At 33.7% G+C, this 18,270-nt stretch overlaps 2 protein-coding genes and 1 long non-coding RNA gene across 3 annotated transcripts; all 3 read right to left on the reverse strand.

Annotated features, from left to right (window-relative positions):
* Positions 1-900: 900 nt before the first annotated feature.
* On the reverse strand, positions 901-5,442 carry LOC106762024 (succinate--CoA ligase [ADP-forming] subunit alpha-2, mitochondrial). Its single transcript, XM_014645741.2, has 7 exons — positions 5,154-5,442; positions 4,819-5,028; positions 4,193-4,363; positions 3,544-3,667; positions 3,327-3,388; positions 2,708-2,789; positions 901-1,309 (listed from the first exon to the last, which is right to left on the reverse strand). Exons 1-7 carry the CDS (start codon positions 5,337-5,339, stop codon positions 1,170-1,172), a joined length of 975 nt encoding a protein of 324 aa, XP_014501227.1. The 5' UTR covers positions 5,340-5,442; the 3' UTR covers positions 901-1,169.
* Positions 1,912-2,701, reverse strand: LOC111242088. The gene is made up of 2 exons (XR_002668896.1): positions 2,322-2,701; positions 1,912-2,224 (listed from the first exon to the last, which is right to left on the reverse strand). It is a non-coding gene; the product is annotated as an uncharacterized LOC111242088 (long non-coding RNA).
* Positions 5,443-7,130: 1,688 nt separating the features above from the next.
* On the reverse strand, positions 7,131-13,088 carry LOC106773957 (plastid division protein CDP1, chloroplastic). Its single transcript, XM_014660729.2, has 12 exons — positions 12,497-13,088; positions 11,585-11,698; positions 11,320-11,457; positions 11,117-11,221; positions 10,905-11,027; positions 9,872-10,240; positions 9,620-9,715; positions 9,394-9,510; positions 8,955-9,020; positions 8,097-8,873; positions 7,646-7,836; positions 7,131-7,521 (listed from the first exon to the last, which is right to left on the reverse strand). Exons 1-12 carry the CDS (start codon positions 12,749-12,751, stop codon positions 7,437-7,439), a joined length of 2,436 nt encoding a protein of 811 aa, XP_014516215.1. The 5' UTR covers positions 12,752-13,088; the 3' UTR covers positions 7,131-7,436.
* Between the last annotated feature and the right edge of the window lie 5,182 nt (positions 13,089-18,270).

Consider the following 18,270-nt stretch of genomic DNA (forward strand, 5'->3'; position numbering starts at 1 on the left):
TTTAATTCTATTTTTTTAATAACGTTTTAATTTTTGTCAATTTTTGTCAATTTTATTTAATTTAATTTTGTTTCTAACGTCATTTAAATAATTAATTGACATAAACATGGTATTTTATATGTTAATTTATGATCTTTTAATTTTTTTTAAATTTTATTTTTTTTACTTTTAAATTACAAATATCTACATGTCAAGTTACTGTCATATTTGTTATCATATACATGTGTTAATGTCTCATATTTAATATCAATTCTATACACGTTATTTTTGTTTAATCCAATTCCAAATTCACTATATAAAAATTAAATTACTGTATGACACGCAAACTTTTTTTTTTTAAATTAGGAAAGATTTTAAAAAGTTAAAAACATATTTTTAAAAATAAAAAATATTAAAAATCACAAACTAATCCACTCTAGGTTAATTATTCAAATTATGTTAAACAAAAAACTTAAGTTAAATAAAATTAATGAAAATTGAACTTTATTGAAAAAAAAAAATATTAAAATTGAATTGACAAAATCGAACAAATTTAACCTTTAAATTTTTTGTTGAATGCATTTATGGATTTAGATGCACCATTGAAGAATTTCAATAAGATGATTTTATCAATTGAAATGAATCTTCAAGAGGATAATATTTTTTGGCAATCAACAGGCATCTACCTCTAGAGAAGATAAGTTCGTCATCAAAGCATAAATAGAGCCATGGATGATTATAAAAGGAGCCCAAAAGTGCATTGAGTTTCTCTAATACTTTTTTTTTTCAAAAATAACCTTTATCTAAGTGTAACTCTAATGTCTGTGATAGTAACAAAAGTGTCTCTATATAACAAGGCTACCACAAATTAACACAATTTTATCATAGGACATAACTGACCCCCAGGTTATAGACTAGGCATTTAATTTAAGTCAATTTAGTTGCCCGAAATTCATTGGCAGAGGGTACGCGTTTACAAATCAAAGAAACGAAAACCGGAATTCAAAGAGAACGTTTCAAACTTCCGCAAATATAAAGCATCTTGAATTTTATTTTGGTGCACCTCTTCGTAACTTCCAAAACTAAAAAAGGGAAAAATAACCCATCATTACCAATGGGAATCAAGAAATTTTGAACATGTTATAAATAATGTGCCCCAAAATGATTTCATGAAATTAAATCAACCCAAACTATTGCACCAAGCCCCTCTGCTTGAAAACGTCTAGCATGGCAGCTCCAATTTTGGCGGGGGATTCCACCACTGTCACCCCAGCTTCCCTGAGGGTTCTAATTTTGTCTTGTGCAGTGCCCTTGCCGCCCGACACAATAGCTATTTGTCATAAAAATGAAACACAGAATAAATTAAAAGGTGATACTGCTTAATGGTTTCACTATACATGTAATTTCCCATGCTAACTTCACTTTCAAAATGTAATGATATTTTTAACTAGACCTAAAGATGATTAATCACTCGAGGACCATTCAAGCTACATGGTTATCATGCTGCCACTCGTGACACTAAGCTAAAAATATTGTGCTAAGCCCGATATGCATCTAATCATATCAAACAGTTTTTCGAACAAGTGAAACAGACGGAAGGTTACTATCAACAAAAGCAGTTGCTTGTATACCAAACTAACAAATGCCACATTATCTAACAATTAGATCTACTTTCCATCAGTTAGAACCAAAAAATTGGGATTTCAAATTGAAATTTAGATAGAATAAAAGTTGCGTGAGAATTACAATTTTAATATTTGAATTATACAATATGTGTGCGTATTTAAATTGGATAATCAGCCATTTTACACTTTGATTTGCATTCCAGAACTATCGCAGGCCCCAAGGTGATTAAAAAGTGGACAAAACTCCCAATTACTTCACAAAATACTATCTACCGCTCACGGCATAAAGCTAATGGAAACACTCAAAAAACAAAATAAAAGTTAACACGTCATTGAAGATGAGGGACCCTAAGCTCAAATTAACCCACACTCAGTTCATGCTATCACCCCCTCCTCCAACGTTCACACACCTTCCACTACATACTCCTTACCTTCCCCTCCCACTCTCATCACAGTATTCCTTTAAGCTGCAGCCCATCGGCACGAATATTCTCAACATTCCCAATTTCACTATCCTTGCAGCTAGAGCTTGATCCACTTACTCCTTTACTACCCTTCCTCAAGCAAACCTAAGTACCAAGTGGTCCTTTTCTTGAAAGCTGGAATTAACCCAACAGAACCTGTCACGGACCAGGTTTCGGCCAAGCCCATCAATACAGTTTTTGAAATCATAGCCACTTGAATAATGATGAATAGCAAGACTGGGCTAAAACCCACCTTGAGAAAGTGGCTGATGCATCCCACTATTACACGCTAAGATTGTGTTTATCATCTAATCATACACAGTAAGCTTTCTTAAGCATCCCACAATTTAGGATCATTCTTAAGCATTTTATTTCTGGTCGGCAGACCATTTTCAAGCTTATTGCTGCTTTTCATACTTGTATATGAATTTTTAAGTACTAAATTAAAATACAATTTTAGTCAGCATTATTTGATTATTTGGTAATACCAACACAAACTACAAACTAAAAAATTGGAAACCAAATGAGCAAGAAACAAAACATGCCCAAGAAGCATGTCGCTTAATCATGATGAGTAAAGCAACATGCCAGAATGATATTTTCTCTCAGAAGCTATCAATTCCAAAAATGAAATCTTACCTCCAGCATGACCCATTCGACGGCCAGGAGGGGCAGTCAAACCAGCAATAAATGCAACAACAGGCTTCTCAGTGCCGCTTTCCTGTTCAGCCATTAAAAAAAATCAATTTAAAAACTCACAAAAATAGCCCTTTAGACAAAAAAGAAAACAATGAGCACGTTTTACTGCTTTCTCTATAAAATGAGGTATTTAACATAAATATCACCAAGTAACTACTAGTAACTAATAACCATTTAACATCTTGTCACCCAAAATAGGAGATTCACATCTACCAAGATAAGAATTAGAGCTTTTTTTAATAAGCAAAGGTTATTTATTTTTTTTCTTTACATAGAAATGGTACATACATGGAATCAATGTATATCCTCTAATGATCTCTTTGACCAGGTGTAGCTTTATCCATCAATGTACAGTTAAAGATTTTTAATATGCTCCATCATCTCGACTTACATTGTCCACAATATATGATCAAATAAGTAATTTTATACCTAATGACAGTTGAATTGATTGAGGGTAGGGTCCTTTCCCCACAAGACAGACAAAGTTATTTTGATTTATAGGATACAGATAAGTACTAAAAGAAATGAATCTATGCATCAGTAACAGTTAAAAAGGAACCTTAATTAGTGCAGCAGCATCCTCTTCCGCAGTTCCTCCTATCTCTCCTATAAGAATGATACCTGACTTGCACAAACAAACAGTAACGATAAATTACAATGTCCCATTAACCTTACTAGAACACTTGATAGGAAAAGAAACTATGGACAGAAGACAAAGGTCGTTGATAAACAGAACACACGTCAATATTTTGACACGATAAAATATGACAAAATACCTTCTGTTTGAGGATCAGCTAGAAACTTCTTAAGGCAGTCAACAAAGTTTGTTCCATTAAAGGGGTCTCCTCCTATACCCACACAAGTGGATTGTCCAAGGCCAACAGCAGTTGTTTGGAAAACCTGAATAGTTAAGAACAAATATATGGTTTATCCACCGGTAATCAAAGGAAATTCAATTTTCAAATGGTAATAAATCCCAGGGACAATCATATTACTCAGTAATAGACAAGCATCATTTTTTTCATTTTCTAAATGCTACACAATTAAAATTTGAAAAGGTGTTTGAAAGGTTGGAGTTTCTTCAAACTTGTCATAATGACAGTAAAATGTTCCAGAGAAAATAAGCAAGTTGCTTATTATGTCAAACACAGCTGAGGGAAATAATCAAGACATGAATTGTAATAATATCACAAGTGGAACAAAAGATTCCAAGAACGCAGTCAGTGAAAAGTAGCATAATAGACAGAAATTATTCTGGTACAATGGGTCTATATTTTTTATATGTCACCAACACATCATTATTCATCAGCAGGGGTGCATCAATTTATAGTTTTTATTCTAATCACCATACATACAGCATAATCAATATCCCAAACTGTTGCAATAAAAGAAATAGTCTCTCCCTGCATGAAAACAAATACTCACTGCTTCATACGTCAAGGTACCAGAACGAGAGACAATTCCTATGCGACCGGGCTTGTGAATATATCCTGGCATGATTCCAATTTTACATTCCCCAGGCTTGATAATACCAGGGCAGTTTGGTCCTATCAGACGAGTCTTCGACTGCCTGTTAAGTGCTGCCTTAACTCGCACCTGCAATAGAAAAAAATATCAACTACAGTCATTATACTCAACTCAGCAGCATTGATCCAAAAGTAAAGTACACAAGGCATTTGAAACTAGACCATTGTTGGATCTGATTTGTCTAACGCAAGCAACTCACATTAGAGGGTAAGATATGTAATCTCAACATTTTCGAATAAACTTCTCCATGAAAACTTGAGAGAAAATAATATAAAAACAAAAATGAAATAAATTTCTATAAGACAAAATCAGTCTATGCACAAGTTAAAACCAGTTTCTAGAAAAACTAAAATGAAAGAACTTCTATATATTAGTTTATATGTAGACACTAATTTTAACTTAGGAGACAGACTACATACAAAAATCAAAACGCAATCACGATCACGAAAACACAAACCTTAAAGTGCAATGTTCATTTCACAAATGGCAAATTATGAATTCAGAATTTGCGAGAAAGGACTTACCATGTCGTGCTGAGGAATGCCCTCGGTGATGCAGACGACAAGATCCAGCTCAGCCTCCATGGCTTCCATGATGGCGGCGGCAGCAAACGGCGGAGGAACGTAGATGACGGAGGCGTTGGCCTTGGTTTCCGCCTTGGCTTCAGCGACAGTGTTGAAGACGGGAAGGCCCAGGTGTTCGGTTCCACCCTTCTTAGGAGTCACACCACCAACCTGTCGTGTCAGTAGTTAGGGTTAGCAGACGCAAAAAGTGTGCATGCGATGGTGGATTAACGAGAAAATAATGAAAAAACGAATGGATCGAAATCGAAATCGAAATGGAGAGAGAGAAAGGGAACCATGTTGGTGCCGTATTCGATGGCTTGTTCGGTGTGAAAGGTGCCGTTTTTGCCGGTGATGCCTTGGCAGATCACGCGTGTGCTCTTGTCGACGAAGACAGCAGGCGTGGCCGACGAGAATTGGCGGAGGCCATGGCGGCGCGAGGCGATGGAGGACAGCAATCTGGTGACGGCTTGTCTTCCCATTTTTGTCTCTGTTTGCTGAGTGGAGAATGTGAATTACTGTACTACTATTGCTGCTGTTTCACAGATCAAAACCCAATGCCCCCAAATACCTCCCTCCTTCTTGGACTTTTTACTTTAAAAAAAGAAAACACAATATTATTTAAAATGAAAAAACGTTAAATACAATGGTTTTATTCCTTAGTTTTTTTTTCTTTTTATTTCTCCATTTTAAAATTTCAAAATTAACATAATTTTTTCAATTATACATTTATTTTCATTTATATTATCGTTTAAAGTTTTCTTAACATTAATTAGAGAGAAAAATAAAAGGAATATAATTAGTAACTTATTTAAATTTACATTGAGAATAAAATAATTAGTAACTTATTTAAATTTCAAAATAACTTATTTTACTTTATGTAAGTAAATTATAGTATTTTTGTAAAATCTTCTTATGCTTTTTGTTTTAATATAACACTATTTTAAGACATATATTTCAACAATTTGTAATTCACATGTTAATTTCTCATATTTTAAAATATAAATTCCTTTTTTAACAAAGCATTTTAAATTTTATATCAGAGTGTATTCTAATAGGTGTCCCGTAATAATTCCGTCTTAAACTAGAAATTCTTATTATAATTTTAGGTATTTTTTATATTATAATTTTTTATTTTCTATATCAATATCACAATACAAATAATTTAAATTTAATTTCGAGTAAATTAAAAATGACGACATTCTTAAAAATGCACTCCAGAATATTCTTTTTAATTGAGAGAAAATATTAAAAAAAAAAACTAAACTTTGTATCCTTGTATATTTCACTTATTATTGAATAAATTTATCTAGCAAGATTTTATTAAATTTTAATCACCCCCATAATCAATAATAAAAACCCTACCATCGGCATTCTTTTAATAAATAATTTATATAGTTATAGCATCAAAGATTTTTTACACGCAAGGCAAAAAATATCTGCAGTTAAACATTATACTCAGTCGTTAATCAAGTGAAGATGAATAGCAGGTATCACAAACTGAAATTATTCAAAATACTATTAATTGCATATAAAATAAGTTTAGCATGAATCTTGCTATGAGTAGTTAATAGGCTGAACCCAATGTCAAATACGTGTTATACTTAATTTTTGGCACGTACTAAATAGACTAAGACTTTGAATACTTCTAGTTAGACCATGTATGTAGGCTATAATATATATACATATATTTTATTTTCCAATAAAACATTGTTTTCATATTAATATTTATTTGAAATTTTATTCGAAATAATGCTCCCAGATACTTACAGAGATCTGTTAGTATTTACAAAATTCGAAAATAAAGCTTTTCAATAACCATGCAAGCACGAACTAACTTTCATCTAACGGAACAGGTACAGAGAATTGCTGCTACTTGTATCCATTGTCATACTCATTTTCAACATTAAAAATGTACTTACAATTACAAAAGCACTTTAAAGCTCACTCCAATTTTGTAATGGGAGACAAGGACTCGTTCTGTTTTTTTTTTTTCTTTTCTTTTTCTCTAAAGAATTTTGATTTACATTGATAAACATAAAAGCAAGCCAAAACTAACGAAAAAAAGGTTCTAATCTGTACTCCGTTTAAATTACAACATTGCGCATTGGCTGAAGGGCATTGCGGTCTGATGATGTCTTGCTAAAAATATAAACAGGTGATGGAAAATTACTTATCCTTGAACTCTACATTTTTATTTCCATCACCATCAAACTAAAGGTCGATGTTAAAATACGAATAGCAAAAGTACAATTGACTTACTTCGGTAAGAATTAGAATAAAATTGAATCAGAAATGTTATTTTTTTCATTTTTTTTCTGATACATCACAATGAATTCCAATCAATCAATAGGATCATATAAATCCCAATGAATTTCTTACAGGTAAAGATCAGAAAGAAGAGGGGGTGTAGGATCTTATATTGTGTAAAGTGAAATACTCAGGTGTCATCATTGACCTGAATGGAGATCTGTATCTGAATTTTAAGGCTCCAGAAAACAAAAGGTTAGGGGAGGAACCAAGTTAGGTGTGCAACATAAGTTACCCTGGCGTGGCATATAGTAATAATCAGCCAAACGTCAAGGTGTTTCTATTATATCATTTTCACAGAACTTCCATGATCCATCGTCTTGCCTCTTCATAGCATACTTGACTTTGTAAGAGCTGCAATCAATCAATGAAAAAAGATAAGTAAATAAACAAATTATTAGCACTATGCAGTGCTTGATTGTTGTTACCAAGGAAAACAAATATCAGAAACGTATAGTCAGGCAGTTGGGCATGTTACAGATAATAGTTAGGGTTCTTTTGCCGAGAACCGTCAATGAGTTCAGCTGCTTCCTCTAAGAGAGCTTCTATTTCTGCCACGTCAGCTCCATTTCTATCTGATAAAATGTCAGCTCGAATGATGGATAACTTGAGCAAAAGAAATCTCCAGTAACAGGATCTTTCTTTTGCAGCAGTGGCCAAACCGTTCCACTGTCAAGGATAACAACAAGAATTAATTCTTTTCTTGAGTTACATGACTTTGTATTCGTTATAATTCCATTCTAATATTATATTTACAAACTACCAAATACATGTCAGGTGTCAAAAGCAATCAAGAAAATATACGGGTGGGGCTTGATGATTTTACAGTGAAGTAGTTCACTGAATGCCGAGATGAGTTATTGAACAATACCAAGTTGAAATGGCACTTGACCACATAAAAAAGAGGTTAAAGCCACATCATGAGCTACCTGAGCAAGCATTGATTCGTCAAGAACTTGAGCTAGGGAACTAACTTCATGGCTAGGTCCCAAAGCTTCAGCTTTGATTGTTTGCCATTGCCTAACAATGGTTTCTGCTTCTTCCACAGGCATTGGCCTTCTGGAAATATTAATAGAAGAAGACGAGGTACTGGTCGGACGTAAATCATGATTTCGGGCACCTGATTGCTGCAACACATGTATCTTAAACATCAAAAGGATCCTCTTCAGTTTGTTGGCCACAGTACTTTGCCTAATATAAGCTGGGCCTACAGGGTTGTCAGCTGAATCTGAAGTCCAATTAATGTTATCATTTGCTTTAGTAAAAGCCGAATGTGAACCAATAAGAGTCTTGCTTACGCCAATTCCTGACAACTTAATGGAAGTAAATGCAATACAACCCAATACAGTAAAGTATGTTATTCTTCCAAATATGTGTCCTTGAGGGAAGTAACCATGCCAAATTCCTGAACTCCGATGACTACCAAGGTTCCTTTTCACTTGAACTGGTGGCTCGATAGGATTGCTTACATTTTCATTTCTACCTGATAGCAATGAACTCCGCAAATCAGTAGGAGTCAGCTGCTTGACAGCAAACCCTACAGTAGGAGAAGAGCTCATGTACGAGCGAGATTCCTCAACATCTCTTCGTTCCAAGGAACCAGATGAGGATAGAGGTCTATGACATATAGTGGGCAACACTTGTTGAGCTCCTCCTTTAGAATTCTTGCTTCCAGAAAATTTTTGCTGAGCATTAAAGAAATGGCCCTACAGAAATGATCATCAATAAACATTAATTTTCAAAATCAAAGTGAGAAACTAGTTGTTGCCTACTATAACTGATCTCACCAAAGCTGGAGAACAATCTTTAGTATCCGGAAATAATGCAAGAACTGAATCCTTCAGCCAAATTTCCTGCACAATGTCAGCAAGTGGTCTGATATAAGAAATTAAAAGAAGCCTGGGATTTTATCACAGCCTCAAGATGAAAAATATAACGCAAGACTTGGAGCATTAAAGATAAGCTGCTATGTCACGTAGAAACTTAACAACATCCATAAAGACTGTTATATCGCCAAAAACACAAGTATTTTCTGTCAAAAGGAGTTTCTTCTACGTCAATAAATAAATAAATAAATGAGTATATCAGTCCGCCATTTGAATTCTAGGATAAACATTATACGAGCATAAATTTCTCCAAAATACACTACTCTTTGAAATCCAAGTCATAGTTAACATGTCCCAACAGCAACAAAAACAATAATAAACATGGTAACAGGAAAAATACCAATGATGGGTTTACGGCAGAAGCATCCATTATTGCCTTCCCCAAGACTGAATTATTTTTGGGATTTGAGTTTAACTCAAGTTGTTTAAGCTTTTCAACCACCTCAGCCTCCGTGCACTAGAATTTAAGACAAAAGTAGAGACAAATAATGCTACAGATACTCCAAGGACAAATTGGAAAGGGAGGAAAAAATAATTGCTGCTGGAAACCAAGATTCAAAATGTACCTGACCAAGTAGGAATAAGCAAAAAGATTCCTCAAATTTCAAATCAATACCCTCTGAAGCTATCAAACATTCGCATATTCCTTTTGCTTTGTTAATCTGCACATATATTTAACAGTTCAACATAAACAATTAGTATCAAGATAAAATGCAGAAAGATACTGTTTGAAAATGTATGCCATGAAAACAGTATTTATGAAATATGAATTATAACGGGAGGTTATATATGCCTACAAGATTCAGAGAGGGTATTACCAACTCTTTCTGCTTGCTGGAAAACCCGACTGCCATATGAGCTTTAAAAACTCTATAAAAACAATTAGAATCTATTACTGCCTTTAGATTCTGTGATTCAATCGTCTTCTTATTCTTTCGCATCACGACTAAGTTATCCCAAGGAAGAAGATCAACAATCTCTCTAGCCAGCAAACTGTCAAATGCTTGGCACAGAAAGGAAGGCCAGTCCTGTACTTGGCATGAAGCTTCAACATCAAGACCCTGCCTGAGCAATTCACGCAAAGCTGAAATTGCACCTCGTCTTCTATCAACATGTTCAGGAGCCTGTGGCATGCTCAGTAGTTCCAAGGTGCAAGCTGGCGCAAGCTCTTCAAGAGATTCTTCAATCTAGAAACCATGACAAGCATCCTCAGGATTGTGTTCCATGCCTAATATAGAGACATGATGTGATAATTCAAACAGAAAAGTAGTTGATGTTTCAGGGGTGGTTTCAATTGTTTCAGAAAAGAAAATCATTTTGTTTTTTAAAATATCTCAGGAAGCGGCCAAAGTGGGACTCTTCTTCAAAATTAAGTTGAACCACCAATGCTACGGAATGGTATATTGGCCAGTAAAAAGTGTATGAAGTGCTGACACAAAGGAAGGAGAATGAAATTAAAATAGAATTGATGGAGTAATAAAGTCGCTAAAAACAAATAAGTATGCGAGTTACTAAATATTTATATTATTGTATTCTCTGATTGTTCCTAGGTTGGCCATTTACAAAGTTGACCAGAAGTCTCTACTTTTAAAGTTTCTTCAATTATAGTAAGCAATAACAACGTAATGTTGAAATGCAAATAATCGTTTTCACTAAATATGTGCACTGAATAATTCTCAGAAAACTCACATACAGAAATAAAAGTGAGGAGTGACATTTTTTTCATTTGTTGACTTTAATGATCTTTATTCTTTTCTGTTGAATGAAGGGGTAGGTTTTATAACCCGATCTTTCGCCCATAAAATGTTCACTTAAAAATATCTAGTGAATAAAGACTTATAAAAAAATTACCTGATATAGCAGTGTCATTTTCGAAAGAGATGGTTTACTTCTTAGAAGACACTGGGCACGAGCAAGAGCTTCGAAACCTTGAGATACTTTTTTCTTCTCAAAGCCAATCTTCGCAACTGCACACTTCAAGAAAGCGCCAATGGTAAAGAAAGGATAAATACTGCAACAAATTCAGGGAGTAATTATTCAACCAATCTGTCCACATGTCTTACCTCAGCTAGCGCCATAGAAAGAATCATATCATCAGTATATGGCTTGGCATTTTGGTGCTGAAGATTTGTCTGTCCTATCTCTAGCACAAGCTTTGATTCTCCAACCTGAATAACAGGAATATAAAAGTAATGGTCATAAGCCGTGCAAGTGAACCATTAGAACAAGAAAAATCAAAGAAGAACTATTCGCATGCCAGGGGTACCTCTTGAAGAAGGCAAAGAGCACCAGGCAACCAAGACCATGTAATTCGAAGTGAGGACTTAGGGGGAATCTTTTCCCTCAGGTTGCCAGCATATTCTGGCTCAAAAAGAAGCTTATCCCTAACATCCATCAGAAGATCCTGCAAAGCAAAATTAGACAAGAGCAACAACCAACATTCGGTACAGTTAATTTATTGGTATGCATGTCAAAGGCCAAATTTGGCACAAATTTACAATCAGCTGATACAGAGCATAACTGGTCCACACCTGACGAGCTGCAACAACATCAACTGTGTAACCTTCATCAATTTCTGCATTTTTCAAACCCATAACCGCCTTAACTATTTCATCTTTCTCTGCCCGATCAGGAACACCAATGAGCTGCAAGATGACATAACTAGGTGATCAATGGTGAAGTATAAATCTTAAGAAAAATGAAACAAAAGTAGGACCGTATTTTTCTATGCAAGAAAGATAGCCCAATATTTATCACTCTAGTAGTAAGCGTGAAATTATAAAAACTCATCCTAGCTGCTGAAAATTTCCAATCCAACCCCCAACACCTTCACTAAATGGAAAACAAAAATACAGTTACCCACCACTTCCACTGTAGCATAACTGCAGATAAGCTAGGCTCCGCACGCAAGTCTAATAATAATAAGTGCGTTTGGATAACCGCCAAAATTTATTCTAGTCCCAAAAATCATATCCAAAAATTGAAAAAGTAGAGAGAATTATTTGTTGCTTTGACTTTCATTGTGGAATCAGATCGATTATGAAAGAATTGAATCTAATATAAATTCCCATTGCAATTCACGCATCAAACCAATACTTGAATTAGTGGTTTACTTATCGTCATCCTCTACTGAGAACTTGAAGACATTTTCAGTTTCAGAAAACATTTTTATTCATAATTTTCATTTTCATACATAGTTACAAAAATATTACGTTGCCGCTACTTTACTTAACATTTTAAAATACTTGCATTAAAAAATTGCATTCATGTATCGTTAAACAGAATAAATATTATTAAAATATACAACATTTTCTAAATGGAAATCCACAACCAGATTCTTCCTTGACCTCACAAATATCTTCGTCAAGTGAAAATTTAACAAATTAAAGAAAAAAGGAAAAACAAAAAGCACACAAAACGACAAGCGCAGTGAGCTCTATCACCTGGTAGCACGAAACAGGAATTTCAATTCCAACGCTGAATTTCGTCTGCGCATTGTCGGCAACGCGAGTATCAGCCGACTTCAACTTCCTCCTCTCGAGCAAAACATCATTCTTCCCCGCACGCGACGAAACGCAAAACGACGCCGAATTCACTTCGCTGTGAGAACCGGCAAGCGAAACCTTGTAGTCACAAAAACCGATGCGAGCAATGCCGCGGAGAGAGGGAGCGATCGCAGCCGCGTAAGTGAACGCCATGAGCTCACACTCATTCCCTGACCTGAAACCCTAAGCGGCGAAAAGCGCTTAAATCAGCTTCCGCGACGCGCGTTCCCTTCGAATTGGAGCTCAGAGGAACGCATTGCGCGAGGTGGAGTCGGCGGTTTGGGAATGAAACTGGTAGAGAAACAGAAAACGTGAGAACGAAGTGATGAGTATGGAAAACGTTGGAAAAAAGAAGGGAGCGAAAATGCAACGGAAAATGAAGAGGAAAAAAAAAATGAAAATTAGGAATATTTTCAGGGAAATTATAACATGAAAATTTAGAACATAAACGTGTTAAGTGGAAATTTCTGGTGTTTCTCAAATATATATCACCGATTGAGCTATATTTTTGGGATTTAATTTAACCTAATGCTTCTGACATGCTCTTTTGAACATAAATAACACGATAAAGTCTTATCCTCGATTAATTACATATTAATTATTAATTATTAGTTATATGTATAAATAAAGATATCACATGGGTTCATAATATAATTCAAGAGATTTGCGCGTTGTAATTATTGATTAAAAAATATTTCAGGAAATTAGACTCAACATTTGTGTTGTTCTAATAGTATTTTTATGTAAAATAAAAGTACTAATAGTCTTAAAAAATGAAATAAAGAAGATATAAGAGTGATAGGAGTAATTTCCAATTTAAATATAATAAGCTGAAACATTATTATGATCAAAGTTTACATATATAAAAAAAACGTTAATTATTTCCAAAATTTTGTAGAAAAGTGTAATTTTAGTAAGCTGTAGTTTGATAATAAGTTCTCTTACAATAAGATACCTTGTAATATGTTTTAAACAATTAAAAAAATTATTACAGACACATAACGCCTTATTTTAACTAAATTTATATGATATATTATTTTTAAGACTTTACTTGATTTTTCATTTTAATATAAAACATTTATAAATTTAAAATTTTCACAATTTATTTATATTTATATTTGTTATAATAAAAGATTATTTTATTACATTTTATTAATATCAAAAATGTGTTTTAATCGTATGACTCGGCATCTTAGATTTCATAACCTTGAAAAGTTGTTAGACTCGATAATCTTAAACTTCAAATTTTAGAAATAATCTCTTTTTAATCACTAATTCATGTAAAAACTAACTTATTATACAAGTAAAACTAATACTCTTAACAGAATTTTCAAACCTAGTTACACTAATTTTTTTTATTAATTATATCTTATACTGAAATTATTTCATTTTTCGACTTCTTCTATCATTTTCTAAAATGACTTGTCTAGGTTCATCTACAAAGACACGTGGATCTATGTATGTTCAACATGTTTTGAATAATAAGCTAACATGTTCTTTATTTTTTAAAATAAGTAATGTAATATAATAATTTTTAAAGCGGTTTCTAATATTATATACATAATATTAATCTTAGGATTTATTTTGAATATTCTTTTTTCATAAACATTGAAAGAGTAAACAAATATAAGAAATAATTAACTTTATTAAAAAAAGTTATTAATTTATATATATTTCAAAACAAATATAAACAAAACGGGAAGGGAAAATTTCAAATCTGAAACTCTGCTCATAAATTGGATTTTTAAAATAAAAGAAAAAACAACCAATCATCTGTCTGATAGTGTCAAAATGGTGTTAATATTTTGGTGTCAAAATATCGTAACACTATTTTTTAATCTATCAGTTTAATATTTGACTAAACATTATCACCTAAAGAAGATAAATAAGTTCATGACATTATTATTAGCTAAAATAGATTCTGTAATTATAAATTAACATGTTAGCAATATATCTTTCAATGCTAAACTAAGACCTAAACACAACTAAACTTATTTAACTAAAATTTTTAATTAGACGTTACATAAAAACATTTTTTCAAAAAGAGCAAAATATCGATTAAACAAAATAAAATAAAATGTATGCGATTTGTTCTTGTCGAGGAATACACCCACCAAAAACGAAGTTCCCCTATTCCCGCTGTAACAGAGCATAGCAGGAACAGAGGCAGAAGAAACCACTGAAGAAGTGAACGAACTTGACCCTTTAATGACGCGGGGGAAGGCAAAGAAGAAGGAAGAAAAAGACACTGAAATCATAAACCCAGAAACGCTGGAGCGCAAGAAGCTCAAATCCTTGGCCTTTTCCAACAACATTCTCTCGGAGACCCCTGCTAGCAGTGTAAAAACATGTTCGTACAAAGATTCAATAAATCCAAATATATCAAATAAGCACATTTTCCTGTGAAATAAATGTAAAAACATGTTCGTACAAAAATTCAATAAACCCAAATATATCAAATAAACACATTTAATCATATTCAGATTTACAAGAATGAAAAGTGGAAGCAGAAAGACCAACCTCCAGCCATTGTTGTACGCTTGCCTAATTTCTGGTTTCTAAACCCTTGCTCTTAAAACACGATGGTGATGTATATGAAGGAAAGAGTAGGCTCAGTGACCTGATATGAAATTTTCTGTATTTTGTATTACTCCAAAAACCATCAGAGAGTATTTAACCTTAGAAGAGATTGTGGTGGGAATCATGGGCACACCCACACACGTTTTAAAAACGGTTCTTTTATTTTAAAAATGGACCACTTTCAGAATATTAATTGCTTTTAAAATATTAACTGAAAAATAAATAAAATAAATGGGAAAGATATAATATTAAATAATATAATATTAAAAATGTAACCTCTCTTCTGTATAAGGCTAACATTCTCCCACTTGGTCCATTTTATTCAACCATTAAAAGAGACCAAATATATGAATCATGGTGATAGTTCCTCTAATAATGAGTATTATCTCCCATGTATTAAGATGTATTTAGTCTCACATCACAATCTCTTAACTTTAATGAATAAACCATATGTTTATTCTAGGTCACAATTAAATGAGTTTTCTCAAAGTAATTAATTATGTGCACAAATAATTGAGAAAACATTAAACTGAATAAGAGTTTTATCAAAATGAAAGTACTTACAATGATTGTCACATCATGGAACCAAGTCCCATTCGCGTTACATGATCCTTAAAATTCTTTGGTGGCATGCCTTTAGTTAAAGGATCAGCAATCATCAANTCAGTGCTAACGTGCTCAATAACCACTTTCTTTTCTTTAACACGTTCTCTTATGGCCAGATATTTAATGTCGATGTGCTTACTTCGACTTCCACTTTTATTATTCTTAGCCATAAAAACAACAGCAAAGTTATCACAGTACAACTTCAGTGGCCTAACAATTGAGTCCACAACTCTAAGCCTAGATATAAAACTCTTCAACCATACACCATGTGAAGAAGCCTCAAAACAAGAAACGAATTCAGCTTCCATAGTAGAAGTAGCAGTCAAAGTCTGCTTTTTTGCTACTCCAAGATACTGCTCCATCAGCTAACATAAAAATGTAACCAGGCGTTGATTTTCGTAAATCAACGCAGCCAGCATAGTCTGAATCGAAGTAGCCAATCACTTCTAAATTAGCAGTTCGTCTATACATGAGCATGAAATCTTTTGTTCCTTGAAGATATCTCATTACTTTCTTTGCAGCTTTCTAGTGGTCAACACCTGGATTACTCTGATATCTTCCTAAAACTCCAACTGAAAATGCAATGTCAGGTCTTGTACAAACTTGAGCATACATAAGACTTCCGACAGCTGAAGCATATGGAATATTTTTCATCTGTTCCTGCTCAAGATCATTTTTCGGGCATTGACTTAATTCAAATTTGTCACCCTTTACAATGGGAGCTACACTTGGTGAACAATTCTTCATATTAAACCTTTCTAAAACTTTGTTGATATAGGTCTCTTGAGACAAACCCAAAATGTCGCGAGATCTTTCCCTATGGATCTTAATGCCAATGACATAAGATGCCTTTCCTATATCCTTCATGTCAAAGTTCTTTGAGAGAAATTGTTTCACTTCATATAGAAAACCCTTATCATTGGTTGCAAGCAAAATGTCATCCACATATAAAACCAGGAAACAAATCTTACTCCCACTGACCTTTTGGTATATACATTGATCCATGACGTTTTCTTCAAAACCGAATGAAGTGATAACATCATGAAATTTTTGATACCATTGGCGGGAGGCTTGTTTTAATCCATAGATGGATTTATTAAGCTTACATACCAAGTGCTTACATACCAAGTGCTTACTGTCACCATTAAGGAATGTTGTTTTCACATCCATTTGATGTAACTCAAAGTCAAAATGAGCTATTACTGCCATAATTATTCGTAAAGAATCCTTCTTAGACACAGGAGAAAAAGTTTCTTTATAATCAATTCCTTCTCTTTGAGTGAATCCTTTGGCAACAAGTCTTGCCTTATGTTTCTCAATGTTGCCTTTTGAGTCCTTCTTTGTTTTAAAGACCCATCTACATCCAATGGATTTTACACCATCAAGCAACTGAACGAGATCCCAGACTTTGTTGGATGCCATAAAATCCATCTCGTCTTTCATAGCATCATACCATAGGTTTGATTCTTTAGAATTCATGGCTTGTGAAAACGTTTCAGGATTATTTTCGGCTCCAATGTTGTAATCTGATTCTTGTAAATACACTTCATAATCACTAGAAACTGCTGGTCTTCTGATTCTAGTAGATCTTCTTAGTGTTGTCTCAACATCTTGATGAGGAGCTTGTTGTTCAACTGGTTGTTCAACATTTTCTTGTTGCTCCTCGTCAACAACTTGATCTACATTATCATTCTCAGCAGTTTGTGGAATTTCAGTTATTGGTTGTCTAATATGCTTTTGAACTGGAGGAGCGTGAATGACTACCAATCTTTCATTTGATTGAGAGGTTTGAGCTTTATAGTGATCTTTTTCAAGATCAACGTCTTGATTTAAATCACTCCCACTAATCAAATCATTTTCAAGAAACTTTGCATTTCTTGATTCCACAATTTTAGTGTTATGATTTGGACTATAGAATCTATACCCTTTGGACTTTTCAGCATATCCAATGAAATACCCACTAATAGTCCTTAGGTCTAGTTTATTCTCTTATGGATTATAAATTCTTACTTCAGACGGACATCCCCAGACGCGTACATGTCGTAAACTAGGTTTCCAACCCTTGAATAACTCAAAAGGTGTTTTTAAAACAGCCTTAGTTGGGACCCGATTTACTATATAAACAACCATCTTAAGTGCTTCAGTCCATAAGAATTGAGGAAGTTTTGAATTACTCATCATACTTCTCACCATATCCATTAAGGTTCGATTTCTTCTTTCTGCTACACCATTCTGATCTGGAGAGCCAGGCATGGTATATTGGGTAACAATCCCATGTTCTTGAAGAAATCTAGCAAACGGACCAAGTGCTTGTCCATTCTCCGTGTATCTACCGTAGTACTCTCCACCTCTGTCTGATNTCANAATCTTAATTTTCTTTCNNNATTGCAATTCTACTTCAACCTTAAAAACTTTAAAGGCATCTAAGGCTTCATCCTTAGAACGAAGTAAGTACAGATACATGTATCGTGAGTAATCATCTATAA

The sequence above is a fragment of the Vigna radiata genome, chromosome 1 (assembly GCF_000741045.1).
Source record: "Vigna radiata var. radiata cultivar VC1973A chromosome 1, Vradiata_ver6, whole genome shotgun sequence".
NCBI classification, from domain to species: domain Eukaryota; kingdom Viridiplantae; phylum Streptophyta; class Magnoliopsida; order Fabales; family Fabaceae; genus Vigna; species Vigna radiata.

Coding starts and splice junctions, on each gene's coding strand:
- LOC106762024 (XM_014645741.2), bottom strand. CDS start 5,339: ATGGGAAGACAAGCCGTCACCAGATTGCTGTCCTCCATCGCCTCGCGC. Junction 4,364..4,818: donor GCATTCCTCAGCACGACATG/GTAAGTCCTTTC, acceptor TTTCTATTGCAG/GTGCGAGTTAAGGCAGCACT. Junction 1,310..2,707: donor TCGAATGGGTCATGCTGGAG/GTAAGATTTCAT, acceptor TATGACAAATAG/CTATTGTGTCGGGCGGCAAG.
- LOC106773957 (XM_014660729.2), bottom strand. CDS start 12,751: ATGGCGTTCACTTACGCGGCTGCGATCGCTCCCTCTCTCCGCGGCATT. Junction 8,874..8,954: donor AAGATTGTTCTCCAGCTTTG/GTGAGATCAGTT, acceptor TCATTTCTGTAG/GGCCATTTCTTTAATGCTCA. Junction 7,522..7,645: donor AAGAACCCTAACTATTATCT/GTAACATGCCCA, acceptor GATTGATTGCAG/CTCTTACAAAGTCAAGTATG.